Source organism: Lepidochelys olivacea (assembly GCF_965140295.1).
Source record: "Lepidochelys olivacea isolate rLepOli2 genome assembly, chromosome: 1".
In the NCBI taxonomy this organism is placed as follows: domain Eukaryota; kingdom Metazoa; phylum Chordata; order Testudines; family Cheloniidae; genus Lepidochelys; species Lepidochelys olivacea.
This window is the reverse complement of record NC_140411.1, coordinates 23,516,846-23,540,214: the sequence shown is the minus strand read 5'-3', so window position 1 is coordinate 23,540,214 and position 23,369 is coordinate 23,516,846. Positions and strand designations below refer to the sequence as shown.

Here is a 23,369-nt window from a genome sequence, read left to right as displayed (position 1 = left end):
AAGGGCAGCTATTACCTCCAGCATGGCTCGGTGGGTAGGATGCTGGACTTGAGACTCAGGAGACCTGCATTCTATTCCTGGTTATACTGTTGACCAGTTGTCACAATGAGCAAGCAATTTTATCTCTGTCTGTTTCCCCTCCAAGCTCTTATCTGCCTTGTATTTGATTAAGCTCATTGTAACAGACAAAGCCTGCTACAAATTTGTATTGTGCACATCATAATGCAGCCCTCATCTAGGTTGGGGGTGCTACCATAATACAAACAATAATTCTTCTGAATGTTTTCTCTCAGTGTGTCAATGTTAACTTAATCTACTCTGGGTTGATCTTCAAACAGTTATTTTAAATCCAAGAGAGTGGGCCAATTGAGCAATTGCACTGACTAGGTCCAATGGAAAAATATGTAAAGCTGAATATCTGTCTGCTGATGACTCTACAGCCCAAACCATCTGTATCTGCTAGCAGCTTCGGCTACAGATTAAACAAGAGAGATTACAGAATAGAATTCTGAAAAGAACAGTTGTTCAAGTGCAGCTCCATCTCCCACTTTCATGGCCTGCAGATATGGTGGCGGCCCAAGCGGTCAGTGGCATCAAAGGTTACTGACGGGTCTAACAAATTCATCATGGATACCTGATCTTTGCCTGTCTCCAAAAGGAGATCATTGTCCAGTGAAACCAGAATAGTCTGTGTCATACCCAGACCTAAAACCAGACTGAAAAGGGTCAAATAAATTTGAGGAATGATAATGCCAGAGCTGCTTTGTCACAGCAATTCCCCCCCAATAATTAAGTTTAACAGCGGTGATAGGTATCTGCTCCACAGACCATCTTAATTAAGAGACATATTGAAGGTTGCTGCTAAAATTGACATTGTTAGCTACTGTACTTAGTTTTCTTCAGTTGGTTCTTAGCATTAAAAGATGAATAACAAATTATTTATCACTTATGGAGAGTACTGGATAGCTGCTGCTTTTCCTTTTCATGTTGTTTAATCATAAAAGCTTATTCCACAACTTCTCAAACGCTAACCTGTGTAGCCCACTTCTGTTAATTGTACAGTCATCATGGAAAGCAAAACTATATTCTGAAACTAACAAAAGCCTTATGCATTACTACTTGTACCATTACAATGTGGATCACTTGTTGGTCAGGTACCTGCTATGGGACTGATTGAAAGGACAAGTTTTGGCAAGAAACTGCCAGGAGAACCTCTAACAATATTTGGTGATATGTCAAACTTAACTATATTTTTTTCTTTTTTAAGCAAGTAAGCTGCTATCTCAACATTTTTTAAAAGCTATTGGTTATTCCCTAAATGCTCACTGCAACAACCTATGGTATTTAGTTTTCTTTTTTCTTTCTGTATGGATGTAAAGGGCTAGTTCTGAAAGCAGCTGTAACTGGTTCACATATTGTAGAGTGGTTTTTCTGTAGGGGGTAGGGGAAGATCTTAATGACCTTTTTATTTCAGGTCCTAGTTCCAAACTAGTGTGAAGCTGAATAAATTTTATAACCCATATCGTTTACTGCTCCAGCCATGTCAGAAAATGTCATACTGTTTTAGACACGTTCAGAGTAAAGGAACTAGCCTTTGCCCTGTGTCCTTCAGTGGGGAACATAGGCCTGTAATTCCTATTTACACTGCAATTCCACTGGCTAGAGAGCTGTCCAATTCACACAGCAGTTAAACTAGTTATAATACTCGGCACTTAAATAACACCTTCCATTTTAAGTGCCGAGTATTTAATTTCACATTTATGTAACGTAGGTGCAAACACCAACTCCTGCCCTCCAGAATGTGCAGCTAACGCAAGGGAAAGTAGCAGTGATAGTTTAAGTGATATAGTGCAGTTTTATCACCCGAGTTTTTATTTTTTCTATATATGAGGCAACCACACAGAACACTGAATTGGGAAAAATGCAGGGAGAGACCAACTCTTTAAAAATGGCCTTTTCTTCTGTCCCCTGTAGGGTGGACTTCTTCTGAAGTACTGTTCTGACATAACTGTGTGCCCACTCCTAATGGCAACAGTTGATCAATAGCAGCTAGGAAAAGCCAGTTCCAGGGCTGCTGGATTAGTGTGATGAGAGATTAGCAGCCTACATAGGGTGCTAGGAGGGGTAAACCTGTATATTGGAAGCATTCAGTTCTGTCTTCAAAGACAGTAGATCCTTGAAGATGTGTTCTCCTTATGTATTTCAGAATAGAAGGAAGGAGCAACTGACTGTTGGTCTCTCAGACGTGGCTGTAATCAAAAATGTGAACCTAATGTAATTCTGGAATCTCTTTGCAGGATAATAGGGTAAATGTTTCAAAAACACCAGAGCCATTTTCAAAAGTAGATTCGGCATTTAGCTAAAGTGTGATTGACAGCCAATGGGACTTAGGCTCCTCAGTTGCTAGGGTGCTTTTGAAAATGCTGCTACTTTTTAATGATGGCAATCACCATTTTTTGGGTAGAGAATGGTGCAGGCTACAGGCCCAATCTTCAGCCTTTACATAGGCAAAACAATGGTTGACTTCAGGATCTGGCCTTGAGCATATCTGGGGGAGATGTAGGTAGGAAATGTAAAATCAAATCCCTAAACCTTATTTTTGGTTACTGTTATTGAGACAAATTGCATTTATGACCATGAATGACTTGGGAAGGATCAATCCTTTTCATTGGGAGAACTCCCTTGATAAGGACCGAGGGCCAAATTCTGCTCTCAGACTAGTGAACACATCAGGGTCAGTGGCATTACTTTGGGTCTAGTCTGGACTTAATAAGAGCAGAATATGGATCTTTAGGTTTGGACACTGATGCTGTAGGGTGGTGCTCCTTTTTTTCCCTCTTTAATGACTAACTCCAATAACCAAGCTGTAACCAGTGCTTGTCTTGGTGTTTAAATTCCCATGATACTTTCTCTTGCATATCATAACCTTTGTGAGCTGGGTGTGTGAAGTGTGTTTTTGGGGGTGTAACCTTCCACAGAAGGAATTTCAACAGAATGACTCAATCTGTCAATATTTTCTCTGACGAAACATTCCATCTGTAGATTGAGAGTGTAAAATATGCCACATAAGAAAGGGCAGAGTTCAGGTTCTCTCTTCTATGTTCTGAATTGTGTAAAAAATCAGTTTCTTAATCCTGAAAAGGCTCTCTGGGCTGATAAATTACACTGTCTGCGAACACTAATCCTAGAGTCTCTTATGTTCAATCAATCCAAAACTTACTCTTAAAATGCAAATGAGCTTTAGTATGTCCAAAAGGGGCTAGATCTCCTGCTTATCCACTTAACAGGTACAGCATGAGCAGCAGCAGCAGTTGAGACTTCCCCACATACGCTTGCCATTGTGGCCTATCCCTGATTTTGGAGGATTCACCTCTAAGGTCAGATGAGTTCGCTTTGTGCCCTCTCAATCCTTGACCTATTGGCTGAGCCTGCCAGCAAGGGGCATTCCAATTCTGGGATGTTTCTTGTGAGGGTGACAGGGACTAATTCACAGGCTGCTGAACATATTTGTTACTGACCTGGGTTGGATTTGAGCTGGGTTAGATTCATAGAAGTTTAAAGATGGGAAAAGACCTCCTAACAAGGTTGTCTAGTCCAATCTCCTGCCAATGTAGGATTGTGCCCTACAACCTGTTTTCCAAATCTTTGTCCATCTTCTGTGACTAAGTCCCACTTCTGTCTCTTTAGGGTCTCCTCTAAGGAGGAGTTACAAAATCACATGGAATAAGGAAATCTTTTCCTCTTATAACCTTCCCCTTATAAGCTCCTTCTCTCTTTCTCTGCTCTCCATTTGTAGGCATTTTATTGCTGTTACCATAGCGCAGTGGTCTCCAACCTTTCTACTCAAAAGACCACTTTTTGAATGTAAATGCAACCCAGGATCTGCCCCGCCTCTTCCCTGGAGCCCCGCCCCTCCACTCCATTCCCCCCTCTTTCCGTCGCTCACTCTCCCCCCCCCCCCACTCACTTTCATCAGGCTGGGGCAGGGGGTTGGGGAGGGGGAGTGGCCTCTGGGCTGGGGCCAAGGGGTTTGCAGTGTGGGAGGGGACTCTGGGCTGAGCCTGGGGTAGGGAGTTGGGGTGCAGGGGGGGATGAGAGGTTCAAGGTCTGGGAGGGAGTTTGGGTGCTGCTGGAGGGGGCTCCGAGCTGGGGTAGAGTGTTGGGGTTCAGGAGGGGATATGGGGTGCTGGCTCCGGGAGGGGGCTCAGGGCTGGGAGTTGGGGTGCGGGTTCCTGCCTGGTGGCACTTACCTCGGGCAGCACCTGGTTGGCTGCACAGCGGGGCTAAGAGAGGCTCCCTGCCTGCACTGGCCCCACACCACTCCTGGAAGGGGCCAATGTGCTGCTGTGGCCCCTGGGGTGCGGGGCACATGGCTCCATGTGCTGCCCCTCTCTGCAGGCACTGCCCCTGCAACTCCCATTGGCCACAGTTCCCCATTCCTGGCCAATGGGAGCTGTTGGGGCGGTGCTTGCAGAAGAAACAGCGTGCAGAGACCCCTGCCCTCCTTTCCACTGGGGCCGCGGGGATATGCTGGCTGCTTCTGGGAGCAGCAGGGGGCTGGAACAGGCAGGGAGCCTACCTTAGCAGCAGCCCCGCTGCACTGCCAGACTTTTAGCAGCCAGAGATTGCGATCGATTGGGAGTCTCCAGGATTGACCAGTCAATCGTGTTCAACTGCTTGGTGACCACTGCCATAGCGTTACCTAAGCATGTTACCAAAATGACTTGGTACATTGATTCTAGCAGGGGAGCTGGACTCTTGCTCTACCCAGCACTGTCCCTAGCTTTCTGTGGGTATATCTACACAGCAGTGTAAGCCTGGGCTCGAACGTAACCGCCTTGCATCCACACCCAATGTGCTAACCTAGGGCTCAGACCTAGGGTCCCTGCATCCTGAAGGGTTGGAGGGTCCAGGCCTGTGTTAAGCTGGGACCTTGGGTCTGAGTTCTATTGCTTTTCTGTGTGCATGTGGCCCTGGTTGACTCAGGTCCCTGCAGTCCGCCGGATCTATCTGAGTTCCCACCCCCAGAGGAACTGGGCTGTAGGCAGGCAACCATCGCAGCAGCCGGAAGCGCCATTGCTGCCTGGTGGTGCTCACCCTTCCTGCTCCTTTCACAGCAGCAGCTTCTCCTTGCTGCTGTGTGGAACTTGCCTGGAGCAGGGAGCAAAGCTGACAGGTGGGAAGCTGCTCCTGACTGCCATGATGTTGGGGGTCATCCCTCCCCTGGCCGTGCTGAGCTGGAAGCTCTGCTGCTCCCTCTCCCTGCAGGGCAGCCACTTAGTCCCCACTCCACTCTCTGGCCCTTGCTTTGGGATCCCCCCTCCACTCCCTGTGCGTTCAGGGGCACCTGGACCGTGTGGACTCTCAGGGTGGTGAGTGGGAGCCAGCCCCAAAACCTCCCTGCAGACAGCTCTTTATCTATGATAGCTTCCACCTATTGAAAATAGCTGCTGCTTCTTATCCCTGGCCTGATTACATAACCTCAGAATGGGATGATAAACTTAATTTTTAAAAAAATATCTTTGCATATGAATGAGCAATACTTCAAAAATTACTACTTAGAAACAATCCGCTCTCCCATCCCTTGCCGTTTAATTTCTCATTAGCTATAGTGCAACCAACCACTCGAGCATGTTTAATGAATTTATTTTGGCTCCGAAAATGGTATTCTGTAATATTTTATCTGAAAGGAAGACTTCAGACGTAGTAGATGAGGCACATAAACGGTTGTAGGGATGGTAAACAGCCTCTATGCCAAGAGTGGCAGTCTTCCATAAACAAAGAGAACAGATTGAACAGAAGAACCTCACATTTTGATGTTGTTTTTTTATAAGCATATGGCAGCTTAATTTTCACTTCTACAGCCTTAAAGCAATGTGCTGGTTTCACACTAAGTAACTTGCTGTTGTTATCTTGCAGTTCTAATGCACTGGACGCAACCTTAGACAAACCACAGGAAAGCTCAAAGAAGGTAGCCGTGTCACCAGGAAAGGTAGGTTCAGCATTGGTATGCTAAGGATGACTTTTTAAAGCTATTCTCTTGCCACTTCGCCGCTCCACTAAAAACCAGGAAGAATCTGGACAGAAGAATAAAAACTTGAGGATGTTGCATGAGGTATAAAATGATGGATTGATTCCTGTTCAGTATGTTTTTGTGGCAGAGAGAAAATCTTCATCCCTTACCTATATGTAGCCAATATCAACATCTTCACCCTCCTGAGAAAATTGCCTCCATTTTGCTTTGTTCCAGTTTCACTTGAATCTTCTCATAGGTCCAGGGGTGAAAGTAACTTAAAGGACTTATCGGTACTCCGGAGTCCTGGGCAGGGGGGCGTGGCCTCAACTGGAAGAGGTGGGCCGGGCCCTTTAAATCAAGATTTAAAGGCCCCAGGGCTCCAGCTGTGGCTGGGAGCTCTGGGGCCTTTAAATCACCCCCAGAGCTACCAGCTGCAGAGGCGGCTGGGAGCCCTGGAGCTCAGGGGCGATTTAAAGGGCCCCAGGTTCCAACCGCAGCGGAGCGCTGGGCCTTTTAAATCACCGCCGGAGCCCTGCCGCCGGAACCCTGGGGCTCCGGCAGCAGGGCTCGGGGGGCCCTTTAAAGGGCCAGGGGTTCTAGCCGCTGCGGGGAGCCCTGGGCCCTTTAATGCGCCAGCTCTACTGGCTTACTTTCACCTGTGCATAGGTCTGAATCCCTTTTCGGAGTCACAGTAGCAGAAATGAGGCTATCAAAGGGCTTGTCTTCACTACTGAGCTACATCGGTGCAGCTGTGTCGATGTAGTGCATCTAGTGAAGACACAGGAGAGTGTCTCCCACCCACATAGCACAGCGTAGAAAGCACTTTAAGTTGATGTAAACTTATGATGCTTGGGGGCAGGGAAGAGGGGTTCACACCCCTGAGTGACATAAGTTACATCTGTAGTAGGAAAAGAGCAAACAACAAACTAACTTTTTTAAAGATATAGTTGCCAAGCAACAAAAATGCAGACTCTGCTTCTAATCCTAACCACTAACTAGTATTTGAAATATGGGCTTTCCTTATTACCACATAGCAGAGTTTTAAAATAGTTAGTATAAAGTAAATGCCCTAAGTTACTAAATTAATACAACCAATTAAATTTGACTTAAGCGGTAGTGTAGACAAGCCCTAAGGGCTGGTCCTTGCTGGAAACGTACATCAGCATAGCAATGTCTCGGGGTGTGAAAAATCCACCCCTTACTCCAAGAGACGTCGTTAAGTTGGCCTAAACCCCAGTGTAGACAGTGCTAGGTTGATGAAAGAATTGTTGTGTCGAGCTAACTATCGTCTTGAGGGGAGGTGATTAACCACAACAGCAGGAGAATCCCGCCCGTTGCTGTGGTGTCTCTAGTGAAGTGCGCCGTATCTGTGCTGCTGTGACATTTTAAGTATAGATGTAGCCTAGTTCAGAAAGGTGGAGTTTTCAAATGCCCTAAGTCTGTTCCTGCTGACTTCAAAGGGAACAGAGTTAGGCCAAGCACTTCTGACAATCCTTTATCTTGGCTATTTTGCCATGTCCTCCGTCTGTCTTATAAGAGGCCTGCTTAAACCTTATTCTGCAGGGGTGAAATGACTGCGTTTTCATGTTTCTGTTATCACCGTTAAACATATGACCTAAATTATATGTCCATTCTTTTCTAGCAAAGGAAAAATCCATTTAATGACTTCACTGCACCAGAACAGAACGTAAAAAGTAGGGACTCGGAAAGTGGAACAACTGGCCTATCTCAGATGCCAAATGAGGGTAAATAATTATTTTTTAATTTACATGTCCTCTGTGGACTCTGAAATTCTTTGGGGTATTGTGACCAAGTTAACTGTCACTTTCCTCACACAATACATTTTCTAGGGGGGAAAAACCTTTTTAAAATCCTGTGATAAAGCAGGACATGGCATAATTTTACCTATTGTGTTATGAGCCTGTCTCCAGCCTGTTCTTCAAGCTGTTCATTTTAAATCTGCATGTATAAAATATGAACCCCTGAAGATATTAAGAAAACGATGTTTCACCCAAATAATCTGATCTGTCTACTCCTTTCCCTCTGCCCACATCCCAACCCTAAACCTGCATTAGGTCATCAATAGTAGATCTATGCTGCAATTAAAAACCTACAGCTGGCTCAGGTCAGCTGACTTGGACTCATGGGGCTCAGGCTGTGGGGCTGTTTAACTATAGTATAGACCAGCGTTTCCCAAACTCTTTTGGCCACGGAACACCTGGTATATATTTATGGAACACTTCTAATATTATTTTGTAGTCGTTTAGTTTTCAAATAAAAAATTGTGGTATTTATGCTCAAATATATTTTATTTAATAAAACAAAGCAAAAATACAAATTTAAAATAACTTGAACTAACAATTTCTAACTAGAAAGCACATATAAAGTAGTACAAAAATCAAGTGCAAGACACTTTTTTTTTTTAATTACGATTCTTTCACGGAACACCTATTCACATCGTGCAGAACACGAGTGTTCCGTGGAACACAGTTTGGGAAATGCTGGTATAGACATTTGGGCTGGTGCCCAAGCTGTAGGACCCTAATGTTTAAGCCCGAATGTCTACACTGCAATTAAGTAGACCCTTAGCCCAAGTTAGCTGACCCAGGCCACCCGCAAGTGTCTGTCTGCAGTGTAGACATACCAGTAGCCATCCAGTTGAGAAGGGCTGCTTCTATATTACAGCCCTCTTGGTGATTCAGCAGTTAAAAACAGTTTAAGATATTCTCTTTTCTGCCTTTGCAGCAGTCCCAATCATTGCTGCTATTGGCTCAGCAGCAAGGGATCGAGCTGGGCTCCCAACATTTGATCTTGTCCCCCTGTTGTTTCTAAAACGCATAGACTTTAAGGTCAGAAAGGACCATCATGATCATCTAGTCTGACCTCCTACACGTTGCGGGTCACAGAACCTCACCCAGCCACTTCTATAACAGACCGCTAATCTGTGGTTGAGTTACTGAAGTCCTCAAATCATGATTTAAAGACTTCAAGTTACAGAGAATCCACCATTTACACTAATTTTAACCTGCAAGTGACCCATGCCCCATGCTGCAGAGGAAGGCAAAAAAACCCCAGGATCTTTGCCAATCTTGTTTCTTTAGTTCTGTTTTTTAGATTCCTCCCTTTCCCCCAAAATATCCTTCCTAACCAAACAGGAGCTAGAAAATGATGTACCTTAATCCAGTCTTGCAAAATTGTAATGAGAGTTTGCCAACCCAGGCATGAAAATTACTGATCTGCTTTCTACCATGATGCATGCTAATGGGGTGGGGTGGGGGGGACGGACAGGGAAAGGACAAGTGTATATTACTTGCATTTTTTTTAAAATACTAGTCCAGAGTGGAAAAGTTTTTTACTTAGTTCCATCTGACCCTGAAAACAGTTTACAGAAATGGATAGAAGCACAAACACAAGACACAATAATATAATTGAGCTGTATAAGAATTCTGATGATTAAAGGTTTACTGTGCTCTCACTTTGACTCATTATGTTTCTTTGCCATAGGAATGTTCTATCAGTCAGCACTCTCTAATACAAACAAGTTAAATATAATATAAAGTTGGATAATCTGTCGGTTTTCCAATATACTTGTTTCAAGAGTGCGTACTTTTTATACTGCTGAATGCTTTGACTGTTAACGTTATCTTGTCTTTTTTTGCATTGCACCCTAGAGCTGCAAGAATGTCTTCACCTTCTCTTTCCTGTGCAGAACACTTGATGTTTTGACTAAATGCATGTTCTTAAGCTTGAGATCTGTATTGCAGTATGTTTTTACCCTTTCCCTTGTGTGCATGTCTTGTCTTGCAGACATACTGTCACCTTCAAAGGAGAGCCAATCCAAGAGAAACATACTAAACAATAGGTCAGAGGAACATAGGCAGGCTTCTGGAGAACAAACTGATGAATCACAGAGAATTGCAGATCAGCCTCCTGTACCAAAAGCTAGAAAAGTCATCTACAGAATAACAGATCCCATATTGGAGAAAGATGGTTCTTTTCCCAAACCTGCTAAAAGGACTGATCGGGTTAGTGGTGCTGGTACACCACCTAGGGGCATTCTGAAACGCAGTTCAAGTTCAAGTTCCACTGATTCAGAAGTTCTTCGTGTTAATCAGATCTTTGACCATCAGAGTAAGGCTGGTTTGCCGTCTTCAACTGTTCTTGAAAGAGTAGCTGAGACAAATCCTCCTGCAGAAGACCCCTCTCAAAATTCACTGGAAAGACTAAAACAGGTGAGGTTCTCTTCCAGGACAGGTACAAAACAACCTCTTCAGAGCCCCCAGCTGCAATGTGGCAAAGATATAGGAGAGTTTGACTTACTGGAATCAGACTATGTTAAGAATGCAGAAAATGACACTAGTAGGTTAGATGCACTTCAAAATGAACAAACCCTCCCTGTAAAACCTCCACGCTCCCAATCCTCTGCTTCATCTGTTAATGCAACAGACAGAGATGCCTCCCAAGAAGACATTTCAGCATCATATTCTTCTGATGCTAACAGGTCAAGCCTACCAGTTAATGAAACTTTACATCTTAAGACAAGTCTTCCTATGGAACCTGTAACTCCAAGAAAATCCTCCAGTAATATCTCACCAAATGTCCAGGAAGTGCAAACTGTTGACGAAACATTGTCTCAAAACATATCCAAACGGTCCCCGAATCCTGACTTGGAGTCATCCAAACACACTATTGGTAAGAGAACAACACAACACAAGTCAAATGGGTTAATACTGAGAAGAGTAAATAATAATTTTGAAAACAGGCATAAAAACCGCTGTCCATTAATATTCCAATCATGAGAGAGAGAGCTTTCTGTATTATCCAGAATATTTCTGCTTGCATACTAATTTACCAGTTTCACACACTAAACCACTTAAGTATTTTCTAAGATTCTAATGATTGTCTGACCATTCAGTCTTTGGGAATATGCTCTAATCATTGATTGTTTTTTTTTTTAAACAGAAACTGGTTAATAACATGTCCAGGCTAAAGTGTGGATACTCATATTTATGAGCAACAAGAGAGAGACACTGGTGGGCCAAACATATCCTTGCTCAGGCAAAACTCCTGTTTTTGAAGTTAATGGTAGCTTTGCCCGCATAAGGACTGAAGAAATTGGTCCACTATTGTCTGTTATTGGTAATAATAGAACTATGATTTGGGGTTTTTTTTAACACGTGTGATTAAATAAAAAACATGGCAGTTAAATAATGAAAAATCCACTTCTGAGTAAGAATCAAAGTGCCATAATTATAAGCAAACATAAGTGTTTCTGCACAGTGAACTTTTTGTAAGGTTGTAATTTGGACTTAGACTTTACTCGTTCATAAATTGCTCCAGTTCTGTTCTACAAGCCTATTTTCATTGCTGTGCTGCCAGTATATCAATATTCTTCCCTTGAAATATTTTTTTCAAGCTAAAAGAACAAACATATGGGATATATCTGTGTTTTAGCTTGTATAACTTGTAGTGGGGACTCAGTGGAAAATGAAGCATCCAAGCATATTGATGTCTAGAGGAGTCTCTTAATCCACTAATTATTCTTTAATAAATACCTTGCCTGCAGCATAATGCATTTTGAAAGCCAAAAGTATCTCTAACTATTTTTATGCACCCCAAGAAGAAATCCTGTGGATTTTGCCCCATATCGGGGATACTGTTAACTCATCCCTGCCAAAGGCAGGAAGACCACTCCAACTCTTCTTCCAAATTGGTGGTAAACTTTGATAGGCTCCCAAGAGCCACACCTTCTCCCCATCATATCGCTCTTTATTTTGGCTTTTTGATTGCTGTTTTCACGTAAACAGTTGTTCTTAAAATAACAAGCAGCAATGGGAAGGGGAAACAAGCTATGATAAGCACTACTAGATTTTTCTTTTAATCAAGGTGGAAAATGTGTTTCAGCAAAATCACATGTTTGTTGACTCCTTATCTTGAAAGGTGATTTTATGTTACAGATCAGCAGCCACTTTCTGCTAAGACAAAATCTACTCAGGTTCCAAATGCCAGCACTGCAGACCTTCAACAAGGTAAGCCTGTTCTTGTTGAGAATCAAAGTGCTAAAACCACTTCCAAGCCTGATAAACATGCTGCTGAGTTCATGAAGGCAGCTGATGAGTCCATATCAAAAGTATTAGATTGGTTTAAAAGAAGCGCCAATACTGGCGATGAGAACACTCCATCGGTAACTTCCCAAAGGAGAGAGTCCAAAGAAGAACTGTACTTATCATCCAGGGCAAGAGTTATAACTACAAAAGATAGTGGACCAAGCACAGATGAAAATACACCACTGATTGACTTGTCATTTGGAAACCATGGGAAACCAAGCAATGTTTTGAAACCTGCAGCAGTTGATGCAGAAGACATACAGATATTAAAAGTAGGAAAAAAAGAAAATCAAAGTCAAGAGATTCAAGGAACAGACCATAACAAAGGACCTATTGTACTTGGAAAGAGCAAAAGTGGTAGAGAGAAGATACATTTACAGGTCACTGATCTTCCAGTTACTAAATTAGATGAAACACACATTCTTAAAAAATCGGCTGCAGAAGGCAAAACGTTATACAAACCAGAGGATGAAAGTGCAGCATATAAAGAACCAACGTTTCTTAAAGATGGAAAAGGCAAACCAGGTTCAAAGAGTTTCAGTTCTCCTGAAAAGCTAAATGAAGGTTCACTATTGAAAACTAATGTGCAAACAGGAATTCAGAAAGAGGAAGAGAAAATATGCACTATCAAATCTCTCTTGGAAGAAGACCATGTTCAGTCACAGACTGGATTTGATGATAGAGGAATAGAGAGAAAAGAACCTGGTTTACTTGATCAAGGAAGTATTCAACTAGATCCAAGTCATTCTAGGACAAAACTACCCGTCTTGCCTCAGCATGAATCCAAACAGCCATCGCAGGTACAAATCTCAGATGAGGAGACACAACAAAAGAGAAGAGTAAGGGATATTAGGGCTTTCTGGGAAAGGGACACAACTGGACCCAGACTTACAAATAAGGAAGGCATTTTAAGTACTACCCCATCAGCTAGTAGCACAGCACAATACATCAATAAAGGAAGTAGAACAGTAAAACCCACTGATTCTGCAGCATCCTTATCAAGTGAATCAAAAGTTCAAAACAAGCATAGTTTGGTTACTGTCAGAAGAGTTGAATTAAGTGATGACGAGGCATCTAAAGATAAATTTCTAAAGTCTTCAACGACTGGGCCAGATATAATGGAGAAATCCAAAGCAAACCATAATGTTGAGAAGTCCAGAAAAATACTCCAATCTGATGGTAAGGTTAATGAATTTACAAAATTGCCAAAAGCAAATAATTTGCAACCAAGAATTGGTTTTACTCCTGCTTCATCAAACAAGTATGAAGATGGGAAACAAGTATCTCCAGAAAATGACCGAAATCCCTCTTCTACACAACAGAAGCCAAACTTTAAGATTTTGTCTTTGAAGGAAAAAATAGATGAGGAGTCTAAGAATCAAATTTCCAACCCATTGCATTTTCAGAGTTTGAGAAGTTTTTGGGATATTGGAGCTAAATCACATGAGGAAAATGAAACTACTTCCCCAGGTAATATTAGTTCAGCAACTTACCAAAAAGAGTCAAAGGAACTTAAAGAAAGCAGAGCAGAGATGAGCGAAGAAGAGGTGATGGTTCAACAGCAAAATCAACTTCCCTTGAGAGAGAGAACAAAGAAAATAAACTTCAAAGTACCTGAGTCATCTAGACAGGAAGGGCAGCCCATTCCTTGGTCAGTGAATCTGACACGGACAGAAAATGCAGAATCTGTCCAAATAGTGGGAAAAAATGTAGGAAAGTCAGTGATCTCAAAACCTGAAGAAAAGGTGGATCTTCCAGAGCAAGAAGTTAAAGAATATGTAGAAAAAAGGATTGTTCCACCGAAAGTACAGCACAGCACATTTAACAATGGCTTACAGAAACTGCTTAAAGAAATGTCTGAGGCACCCTTGCCATCATTCCAACCAGCTGGTGATCAAGGTTCTCCAAGAAAAGAATTGGGAATTGATGAACAGCTAATTGTTTCTGTAAAAACAATGCAGAGCAAGGCTGCTCCCACAGACTCCAAGGAAAAAGCAGAATCTCCTAAAGAGGAGGTTGCAGAGACTGTAGACAAAACTGTTGCTCCATCAAAGGCTGAACTCGATGCATTTAATGCTGGGCTAGAGAAACTACTAAAGGAAACCTCCCAAATATCATCCTCTTCTAGTCAGAACGTAACAGAAAATACTTCCGAAGAGAAAGTTTCTTGGCCTGGGCAGAGAACATTTTTTGAAAAGGTGATGGAACGGAGTCACAACACTTATCCTAGATATCAAAAAGAGGAAGCACTTCCTCAAGAAGTAAAAGAAACTATGGAAAAAACCATCATTCAACCCAAAGATGAACTTGATGAACTAAAAATTGGTCTAGGGAAGCTGCTTAAGGAATCTGACGCTTTCTGTCCATTACATCAGGCAGCAGATGCGGACGAGGGTATCCAGAGAGAGAGTTCTCATGCAGAAGCCATTCCAAGCTCTTCCCCAAAGGCAATGCATCCTGGCATAGCTGCTTATGTCATGACCCAGAATGAAGCACAGCCTCCTGGAGAGGCAGTCTCAGAGACTGTAGAAAAAACCACGGTTCCACCTAAAACTGAACTCTGTGATCTGGATGCTGGTTTAAAGAAACTACTTAAGGAAGCATCCAAAATCTCATTTTCATCATACAATATAGATAACAGTAAACAAGCAGCGCCTGAGAATGTGCCTGAAGAAGATGGGCAAAGATTTTATAAGCAGGTCACAGAGACTGACCAGGCTACTTCTGTTACTGCCCAAGAAAGGGTTGGGACTCCAGATGAAATTGGGACTGTAGAGAGAACTACAGTTCCATATCAGGATAATGTTAGCCCAATCAATACACGCTTGGAGAAACCAGATGAAGAGGCAGCTAAAGTGCTGTTACCTTTACATGCAAAAAGTGGAGAAAATGTAAGCTCTCAGCCAGAGGATCAAACAGATCATCCTGTATCTCCTGGTAACCATCATGAAGTGACTGAAATACTAGTAAAAACAGTTCAGCCAAAACCTGAACTCCGTGAATTTAATGCTAGTTTGCAGAAACTGCTCAAGGAAGCTTCTCAAATGCCACCCTCTGACCAGAAAAGCTTTGACAATGAGATGCACGTTAGGATACAGCCTAATCAGAGTGTGAACTGCACTTACCAACAAGATATTGACCATCCTCAAGAAGTAAAGGAAACCATAGCAAAAGCCGTTGCTCCTTCCAAATCAGAACTCAGTGAATTTTATTCTGGGTTAGAGAAACTGCTGAAGGAAGTATCTGAAATGCAAACTCCTAAACTGAAAAGCATGGAGAATGCAATGCAGAAGAGTATAGGGGTACAGCCTAATCAGAGCATAGACTTAACTTATCAGCAAGATACTGACCATCCTCAAGAAGTAAATGAAACCATAGCAAAATCTGTTGCTCCTTCCAAATCTGAGCTTGGAGACTTTAATGCTAGTTTGCAGAAACTGCTTAGGGAAGCATCTGAAATGCCACCTCTTAAGCTGAAAAGCTTGGATAGTGTAATACAGGGTAGGACACAGCCTAATCTGAGTGCGTATTCCCCTTTCCAACAAGAGACGGACCATGCTCAAGAAATAAAAGAAACTGTAGAAAAAACTGTTGCTCCAACAAAAGCAGAATGCAGTGAATTGAATATCTGCTTAAAAAAACTTCTTAAAGAAGCATCTGACATTTCATCTCAGCTGCCAACGAAGATGGGAAAACAGGAAAGACCCAATGACTCTGTGTCTCAAGCAGAAAAGGAAAGTCTAGCCATTAAAATGCCACTCTCTGGTCCAAGTGCTTCAAGTGGCTATCGCACAGAGTTTAAGATACCAATCAAGAGAGAGACTTTGAAACAAAATGACAAAGCCGTAAAGGAAGATCATGTGGTAAATGAAGTGAGAGGTTCTGCTCTCCCTGAAAGAAATGTAGCATTTGAGAAAACAATACAGACTAACCTGGCATCAACTGAAGCCCTTCCCAAGGAAAGAGAGAACGGTGCGGCTGTTATCAAGACACATAAGATGGAGATAAAAAATGAAAATAAAAGAGAGGAAGCAGCAGGAAAGGACGTTGATAAAAGCGTTTCCTTAGCAGATGACAGTGAGGCAACATCTGAAGTGGATGTACCATCTATATTCAGGAGAGCAAGCACACCACTTACAGATGATGATCGCTCCTCCAAAATAAGTAAAGTGGAGCTGCTCCTAGCATCTCCTTATGATGATCAAGATGACACCATAAGTTTTGGCTCTGATCTTTCAGGTTCAACTTGTGAGCATTTTTGAATTCTTAAATCAATGGTTATGGATTATTTATTATTATTATTCTTTAAGAAATATGGCTAGAATTTTTTGATAACCTACCTTAAGAATGGTGAAGCAAAAGCCTGACTGAGATTCTCATTCATTTTCTTAACTGAACGATCCAGGCATCTTTTCTAATGAACTTTTTTAATACCTAGTCAGCAGATGTTTTGAAAAGACATGCATGCAGTGTGGCTTGCAGTCCAGGGAGTTGGGCTGGAATAACCCTATTGCATGCCTATAGAGAGAGAGTCGGGCTTGCCACATCTGTTTCTTCCCCTTATGGCAGTTTTTGTTCAGTGTGGGAACCGTAAATTCTATTATTTAAACTTTGGGCTTTAGAGCTGCCTTTTTTTTTTTTTTTTTTTTAAGAATGTTTCACAGGCTGATGTAAGAAAGGGGTCCTGTTAGCAAGGGACATCTGGCTAAACCAGATATTTGCTTCTGCTTTCCCATCTGTACTTATACCACAATGTGCAAAGGAGAAGGCCCACCCCTGCCTTAATCAATTCATTGCTGCAGCCTGTTGCATCAGAACATGGGGCTATGTTCACTTAGTGTTATCTTCCACCGAAAAGTTAGTATTCAAATAGAGGTGCATCTATAAGAGATGGCAGCACTGGAGTGGCTCTGGTCTCCTGTACAGGATGGTGATACGCAGTGCCCATGCAATTAAACTATTGGAGTTGCTTCAGATGAGGGGTTAATTTAATATTTGTTCTGAGAAATCAGGATTGTTCCCCTTAACTAGAGACGCTGAGAAACCTGTTTCAGAGTAGCAGCCGTGTTAGTCTGTATTCACAAAAAGAACAGGAGTACTTGTGGCACCTTAAAGACTAACAAACTTATTTGAGCATAAGCTTTCGTGAGCTACAGCTCATGCATCCGATGAAGTGAGCTGTAGCTCACGAAAGCTTATGCTCAAATAAATCGGTTAGTCTCTAAGGTGCCACAAGTACTCCTTCTCTTTTTGAGAAACCTGTGAAATTTGCAGGGGCTGCCAGCGGTCTTATCCTTAATTCCTCACTCTTAACTTGGGCAAAACACAGTTGAAGCCAATGGGACTTCTGGCCTAAGTGAAGAATGAGTAAAACTTAAGCAAGGGCTTCAGGCTTTGCGCCATAGCTAAAGTGAAGCATTTTGGGTCACTTTTTTGCTCATGGGGAGGGTGGAGGAAGGCGGCAGAAAGGGATTTTTGAAGGGATGAGATGGCACATGGGACTGCCAACTGGGACAGATGAGACCATTAACTTCTAAGATCTGAATCTGTCCCAAGGTGGTAGAAGTTGAGTTTTCCTATGGCTGCTGTTTGAACTACATGACATGAATTGTTGCCTCTGGTTTTTTTTTGTAATTCAAATAGAAACACGTCCCCATTATTAAAATAACCCCCATATTCTCCATTAGGAAGCAGTTCTACAACAGGGTTTGGGTTTCTAGCTAGACTTCTGCTTATTTGTAGATACAGCTGAGTCACTCTGAGTCCATCTCAAGCAACGAGTCTGAATTAGTTTGCCTACCTCTAGTATGTGTGTATGTAGACAAAACAATAGGCCAAATGACCATGTGGCACATCTGTTGATCAGTAGGAGACCTATACAAACACACCGGAGGGGTAAATTTTTGCTCCATAACTCTTAAAATTAATGTTAAATTTCCTTTTTTTTCCCCCAAGTCAATACAATGCTGCCATGGCAGTTTACAGTTAAATCACTTCTAAAATATGTATTCCTGAAAGCCTGTGTCCAAGTAATTTAAGCTATTGAATTCAGTGACTATTGATCCTGCTGGTCTTTGGTAGTGCACGTATTTTTACCTAGTAATTTAGAATTCCATTATGTCTCCAAATCCATGACTAAACATCTGCACCTTTCCCTAATTTTTCCTTTGGTCTTTCATAGTTGTGAAAACTAGAATTTTTAATATTTTGCTAAGGGTTAAAATATCTCTTCATTAGTTAAAAATAGCCATTGATTTCTAAAGTGGCTCTCATTTAAAAAGGCATGTCTGTCTGTCTGTCCAGTGTTCATGTATTTTGTCCCGTGACAGGTTCAGAAGAAGAATTAGATCCTATTTTGAAGGCTCTGAAAAGGAGTGCAGATAGGCAAAGGCCTTCCAAAAGTCTAGAGGACATTCCATCAGCCACATCAAGTGAGCACAAAGCTTGTCTGCTGTCTTCCATGCCCCCAACTAAGCTTAAAAATACTTATATACTATCCTTCCACACATCTTCACCAACTGGCTCTCTAATATTCCAACCATGGGTTTTGGCAGGAAAACTGTCCTCAGAATGAGCATCCAAAATAAGTAAATAAATAACCACCATACTTTATAATCTGACTTCTGAATAAGAAGTAAGGAGCAGTGCTCTAGTCTAAATGGTGCTTTTGACCAGGTTTTGATTTCAATACTGCATGCTCATTTTGAACACTTACTCCTGTATTTCATTCTCAGTCACAGCTGAATATAAAATAGGCTTCTTTTTTGCACGCTTAATTAAGACATGCTTTTTCAACCCCTTCTTTCATCTCCTCTCACATTCCATTCAGATAGCCATCTTCGTAACAATGTTTATACTTGCAGTGGCAGGAAATAGGCTGGCAAGGATGCAACTGCCATGTCCATTCCTAATTCCACTAGCAAGTTTTAAAGGTTTAAAGAGGGCTTAACTCTTCTCTGCCACTAGCTGTAAATCTATAAATGTCCGGGTTGTGACTGAGAAAACATTTAATCCTGTCCTCCCATTTGCATGGGTTTTTGTTGTTGTTTTGTTTTGGGTTTTTTTAAAGCCAGATCGGCCTTGAGTCTCCTGAAATGCTCTCCATGGTTATAGTTTTCTCTTGTGGGCCAGCTCTATTTATAAATAACTTGCATGGAGTTTACACAGGAGTGTTCATGTAAATTTATCCACTCAGCAGACGTCTTCCGAGAAATATGCATTGAATTGATCTTAATCAGCCTGGCTTTGCTCAGTAGTGGGCTTTGTGCTTGTTATACAATAAGGGGATGTGCAAGCACCCAAAGGAGCAACATACAAATATCAACTTTCACCTACAAATGGATATGGACCAAATTAATGAGTGGTGCAAGTGAGACAACTGCATTGACTTCAGTAGAATTGCACCTACTTACACCAGCAGTAAATTTGGCTCTGAGTTCCTATTTAAATTATGCAATCAAATATGCTTGTGTTCAAAATTTCACTTACACCTATGTTCATTGTTGTGTATTTTTCAATATCTTATTGATTGCTGTGCATAATGGGGAAAATGTGTGAAACTTCATGCATGTAGATATTCATGAATAGAGCTTTGGGTTTTGGAAGGAGCTGGCCAGTTCAGGCATCTTACACTAGTTTAAAATACAGACATAAGAACTCTTCATTCTCTTTATTTTTAATGTGCTGTTGCTTATTTGTAACTGACTGTAGGACCTCAGGCATCAGTACAGCACTGTACTGATGTAAACTGTATTAAACAATGACATGAGAGCTCCCTTTAGAGTAAACTAGTTGAATTTTGTAATCCAGGTAGAAAGTGTTTTATGGACAGCATTTAACCTTGTGGTTTATGCATTTAACCTGGGCTGTGGCTCTGCTGATTTTTGACCTTATTTCTTATAAACTCTGTGGCTGGCACTATAATCCATACTACCTTCCTGAACAGCAAACTTTACTAACTGTTACTTTTTCCTGCACAGATAAAGGAAAAGTAGATATCCCAAAAGAAGAGTTAGTACTTAGTGCTGAAGATGGTAAATATCTTATTTGTGTGTGCATGAACATAGTATTTTTTTCAGCGTTCTCCTCCACTCACCAGCCAAAGAGTTGGTGAATTTCAGAATTGTATCACTGCTGTATGGTAATTTAATTAGTTAATTTCTGCATGGTTTAAATACTTGGGTAGCATTTCTCCACCTTTGCTTTTATTTCTAAACAATATATTAGTATTGTGATATCCAACTATTATTGTAAACAACTTTGTTTATGTCACAGTGTTTCATCTGGGCTTGATCCTTCAGTCATTCCACATGTGTCATGGCCACTGAAGTCAATGAGAGCTTTGGGTATTGATTAATGAAGAATTGGGCTGCTAAAATATCAAATTAGCATGCTAATTTGTTGCACTGTAAAATGGTTCTATCCACCAAAGCAAAGATTTAAGACACAAGTGGATTTGCTTGCTCTGAGATAATGGATAAGCCACTGGCTTGCCGACTCTCGATACTGATGATCGACTAGTACACTTATAAATTCATCTGGTATATTGCATGGGCCAAACTCTCCATCATATATGTGCACAAATCTCTCATAGGTGTCATTGAGTGAGTGTTTGTAAACACGAACTAAAAGATCCTGAATTTAAAACAAAACCAAAAATTACTAGGTTACACTGAGCTAGTGACACTGAATATGGTGGTATAGGACACATTTTTACTTCCTTTTAAGTGCTATCCAGTGGCACCACAATTCTAAAACTAGTCACGTTTAGTTGTATTTATTACTGACACTCTTTTAGAGGCTTCATTGTGTTTTGTAGTTAGTCTGTAGTCTGATCATAGTGCACTTGGGCCCTATACTGCTGTCCATTGCATGGTGCAGAGAGTAATCAGTGGGCCTTTAAGCATGTACTTAAGCATTTCCCTGAACTAGGGACATAGCTGTGGATTTCAGTGAAAATATATATGAAATGTGTACGTATAATTGAGCTGAAAGGGTAGGTTTTTTGTCTTTTCAAGCAGCCAGATTATTTTTGTGCTCGAGTCAGTCATGGTAAAGACTGACACAAATATCTACCCTGGCAAATTTAGGGTGGGAGTTTCCAAAGTGCTCAGTACTTGGTCAAATGTTGATTTCAGAGGGAGCAGCCTCAGGCCAGTACTGAAGCAATTTTGAAAGTCTCGCCTTTAATGCTTGGACTTCACTTGCTGATAGGTCCTGTTGCATTGGTTGCACTCCAGATTGTCCAAAAAAGGAAAATGCCCCAAATGTACAGTGAGGGATGATACGGGTCTTGGAAATCCAGGCCAATAATGATTGTGAAGGAGGACGAAAGATGATCGATCTTCAGGTTGACGTATAAAGTGTCTGGTTCTACAATCACTATATAAACCTGGTGACAGGTTTCAGAGTGGTAGCCATATTAGTCTGTATCACCAAAAACAATGAGGAGTCCTTGTGGAACCTTAGCGACTAACACATTTATTTGGGCATAAGTGTAATCAAGGTGACCCAGCAGGGGGAAATTAGTTTTTGTAGTGACCCATCCACTCCCAGTCTTTATTCAGGCCTAATTTGATGGTGTCCAGTTTGCAAATTTATTCCAGTTCTGCAGTTTCTCGTTGGAGTCTATTTTTGAAGTTTTTTTGTTGAAGAATTGCCACTTTTAAGTCTGTTGTTGAGTGTCCAGGGAGATTGAAGTGTTCTACTGGTTTCTGAATATTATAATTCTTGATGTCTGATTTTGTGCAATTTATACCTTCAAATCAGCAGCACTGCTATGGGTACCCGCATGGCCCCACAGTATGCCAACATTTTTATGGCTAACTTAGAACAACGCTTCCTCAGCTCTCGTCCCCTAATGCCCCTATTCTACTTCCGCTACATTGATGACATCATCATCATCATCTGGACCCATGGGAAGGAGGCCCTTGAGGAATTTCATCAGGATTTCAACAATTTCCATCCCACCATCAACCTCAGCCTGGTCCAGTCCACACAAGAGATCCACTTCCTGGACACTACGATGCAAATAAACGATGGTCACATAAACACCACCCTATACCAGAAACCTACAGCCCGCTATACTTACCTACATGCCTCCAGCTTTCATCCAGACCACATCACACAATCCATTGTCTACAGCCAAGCTCTAAGATACAACCGCATTTGCTCCGATCCCTCAGACAGAGACAAACACCTACAGGATCTCTATCAAGTGTTCTTAAAACTATAGTACTCACCTGGGGAAGTGAAGAAACAGATTGACAGAGCCAGAAGGGTACCCAGAAGTCACCTACTACAGGACAGGCCCAACAAAGAAAGTAACAGAACACCACTAGCCGTCACCTACAGCCCCCAACTAAAACTTCTCCAGTGCATCATCAAGGATCTACAACCTATCCTGAAGGACGATCCCTCACTCTCTCAGACCTTGGGAGACAGGCCAGTGCTCACTTACAGACAGCCCCCCAACCTGAAGGAAATATTCACCAGCAACTACACACCACACAACAAAAACAGTAACCTAGGAACCAGTCCCTGCAACAGAACCCGTTGCCAACTTTGTCCGCATATCTAGTCAAGGGACACCATCATAGGACGTAACCACATCAGCCACACCATCAGGGGCTCGTTCACCTGCACATCTACCAATGTGATATATGCCATCATGTGCCAGCAATGCCCCTCTGCCATGTACATTGGACAGTCTCTACGCAAAAGAATAAATGGACACAAATCAGACGTCAAGAATTATAACATTCAAAAACCAGTAGGAGAACACTTCAGTCTTCCTGGACCCTCAATAACAGATTTAAAAGTGGTAATTCTTCAACAAAAAAACTTCAAAAACAGACTCCAATGAGAAACTGCAGAACTGGAATTAATTTGCAAACTGGACACCATCAAATTAGGCCTGAATAAAGATTAGGAGTGGATGGGTCACTACAAAAACTAATTTCCCCCTGCTGGGCCACCTTGATTACATTGGCCTCATTAGCACTACAAAAGTGATTTTTTTCCTCCCTTGGTATTCACCCCTTCTTGTCAACTGTTGAGAATAGTCCACTTCCACCTTAATTGAATTGGCTCGCTAGTTCTGACCCCCCACTTTGTAAGGCAACTCCCATCTTTTCATATGCTGTGTATTTATACCTACCTCTGTGTTTTCCACTCCATGCATCTGATGAAGTGGGTTTAGCTCACAAAAGCTATGCCCAAATAAATGTTAGTCTCTAAGGTCCCCG

General features: G+C 41.9%; 1 protein-coding gene across 2 annotated transcripts in view; it reads left to right on the top strand.

Moving 5' to 3' along the window:
- The window catches only part of SYTL2 (synaptotagmin like 2), an 82,716-nt gene that overhangs the window by 43,125 nt on the left and 16,222 nt on the right, over positions 1-23,369 (top strand). For both annotated transcript variants that reach the window (XM_084621517.1, XM_084621516.1), the window contains exons 5-10: positions 5,920-5,992; positions 7,659-7,761; positions 9,824-10,708; positions 11,974-16,371; positions 18,453-18,554; positions 20,103-20,156. In XM_084621517.1, the coding sequence (XP_084477643.1) occupies positions 5,920-5,992; positions 7,659-7,761; positions 9,824-10,708; positions 11,974-16,371; positions 18,453-18,554; positions 20,103-20,156 (5,615 nt within the window). The remainder of the gene's footprint in view (positions 1-5,919; positions 5,993-7,658; positions 7,762-9,823; positions 10,709-11,973; positions 16,372-18,452; positions 18,555-20,102; positions 20,157-23,369) is intronic.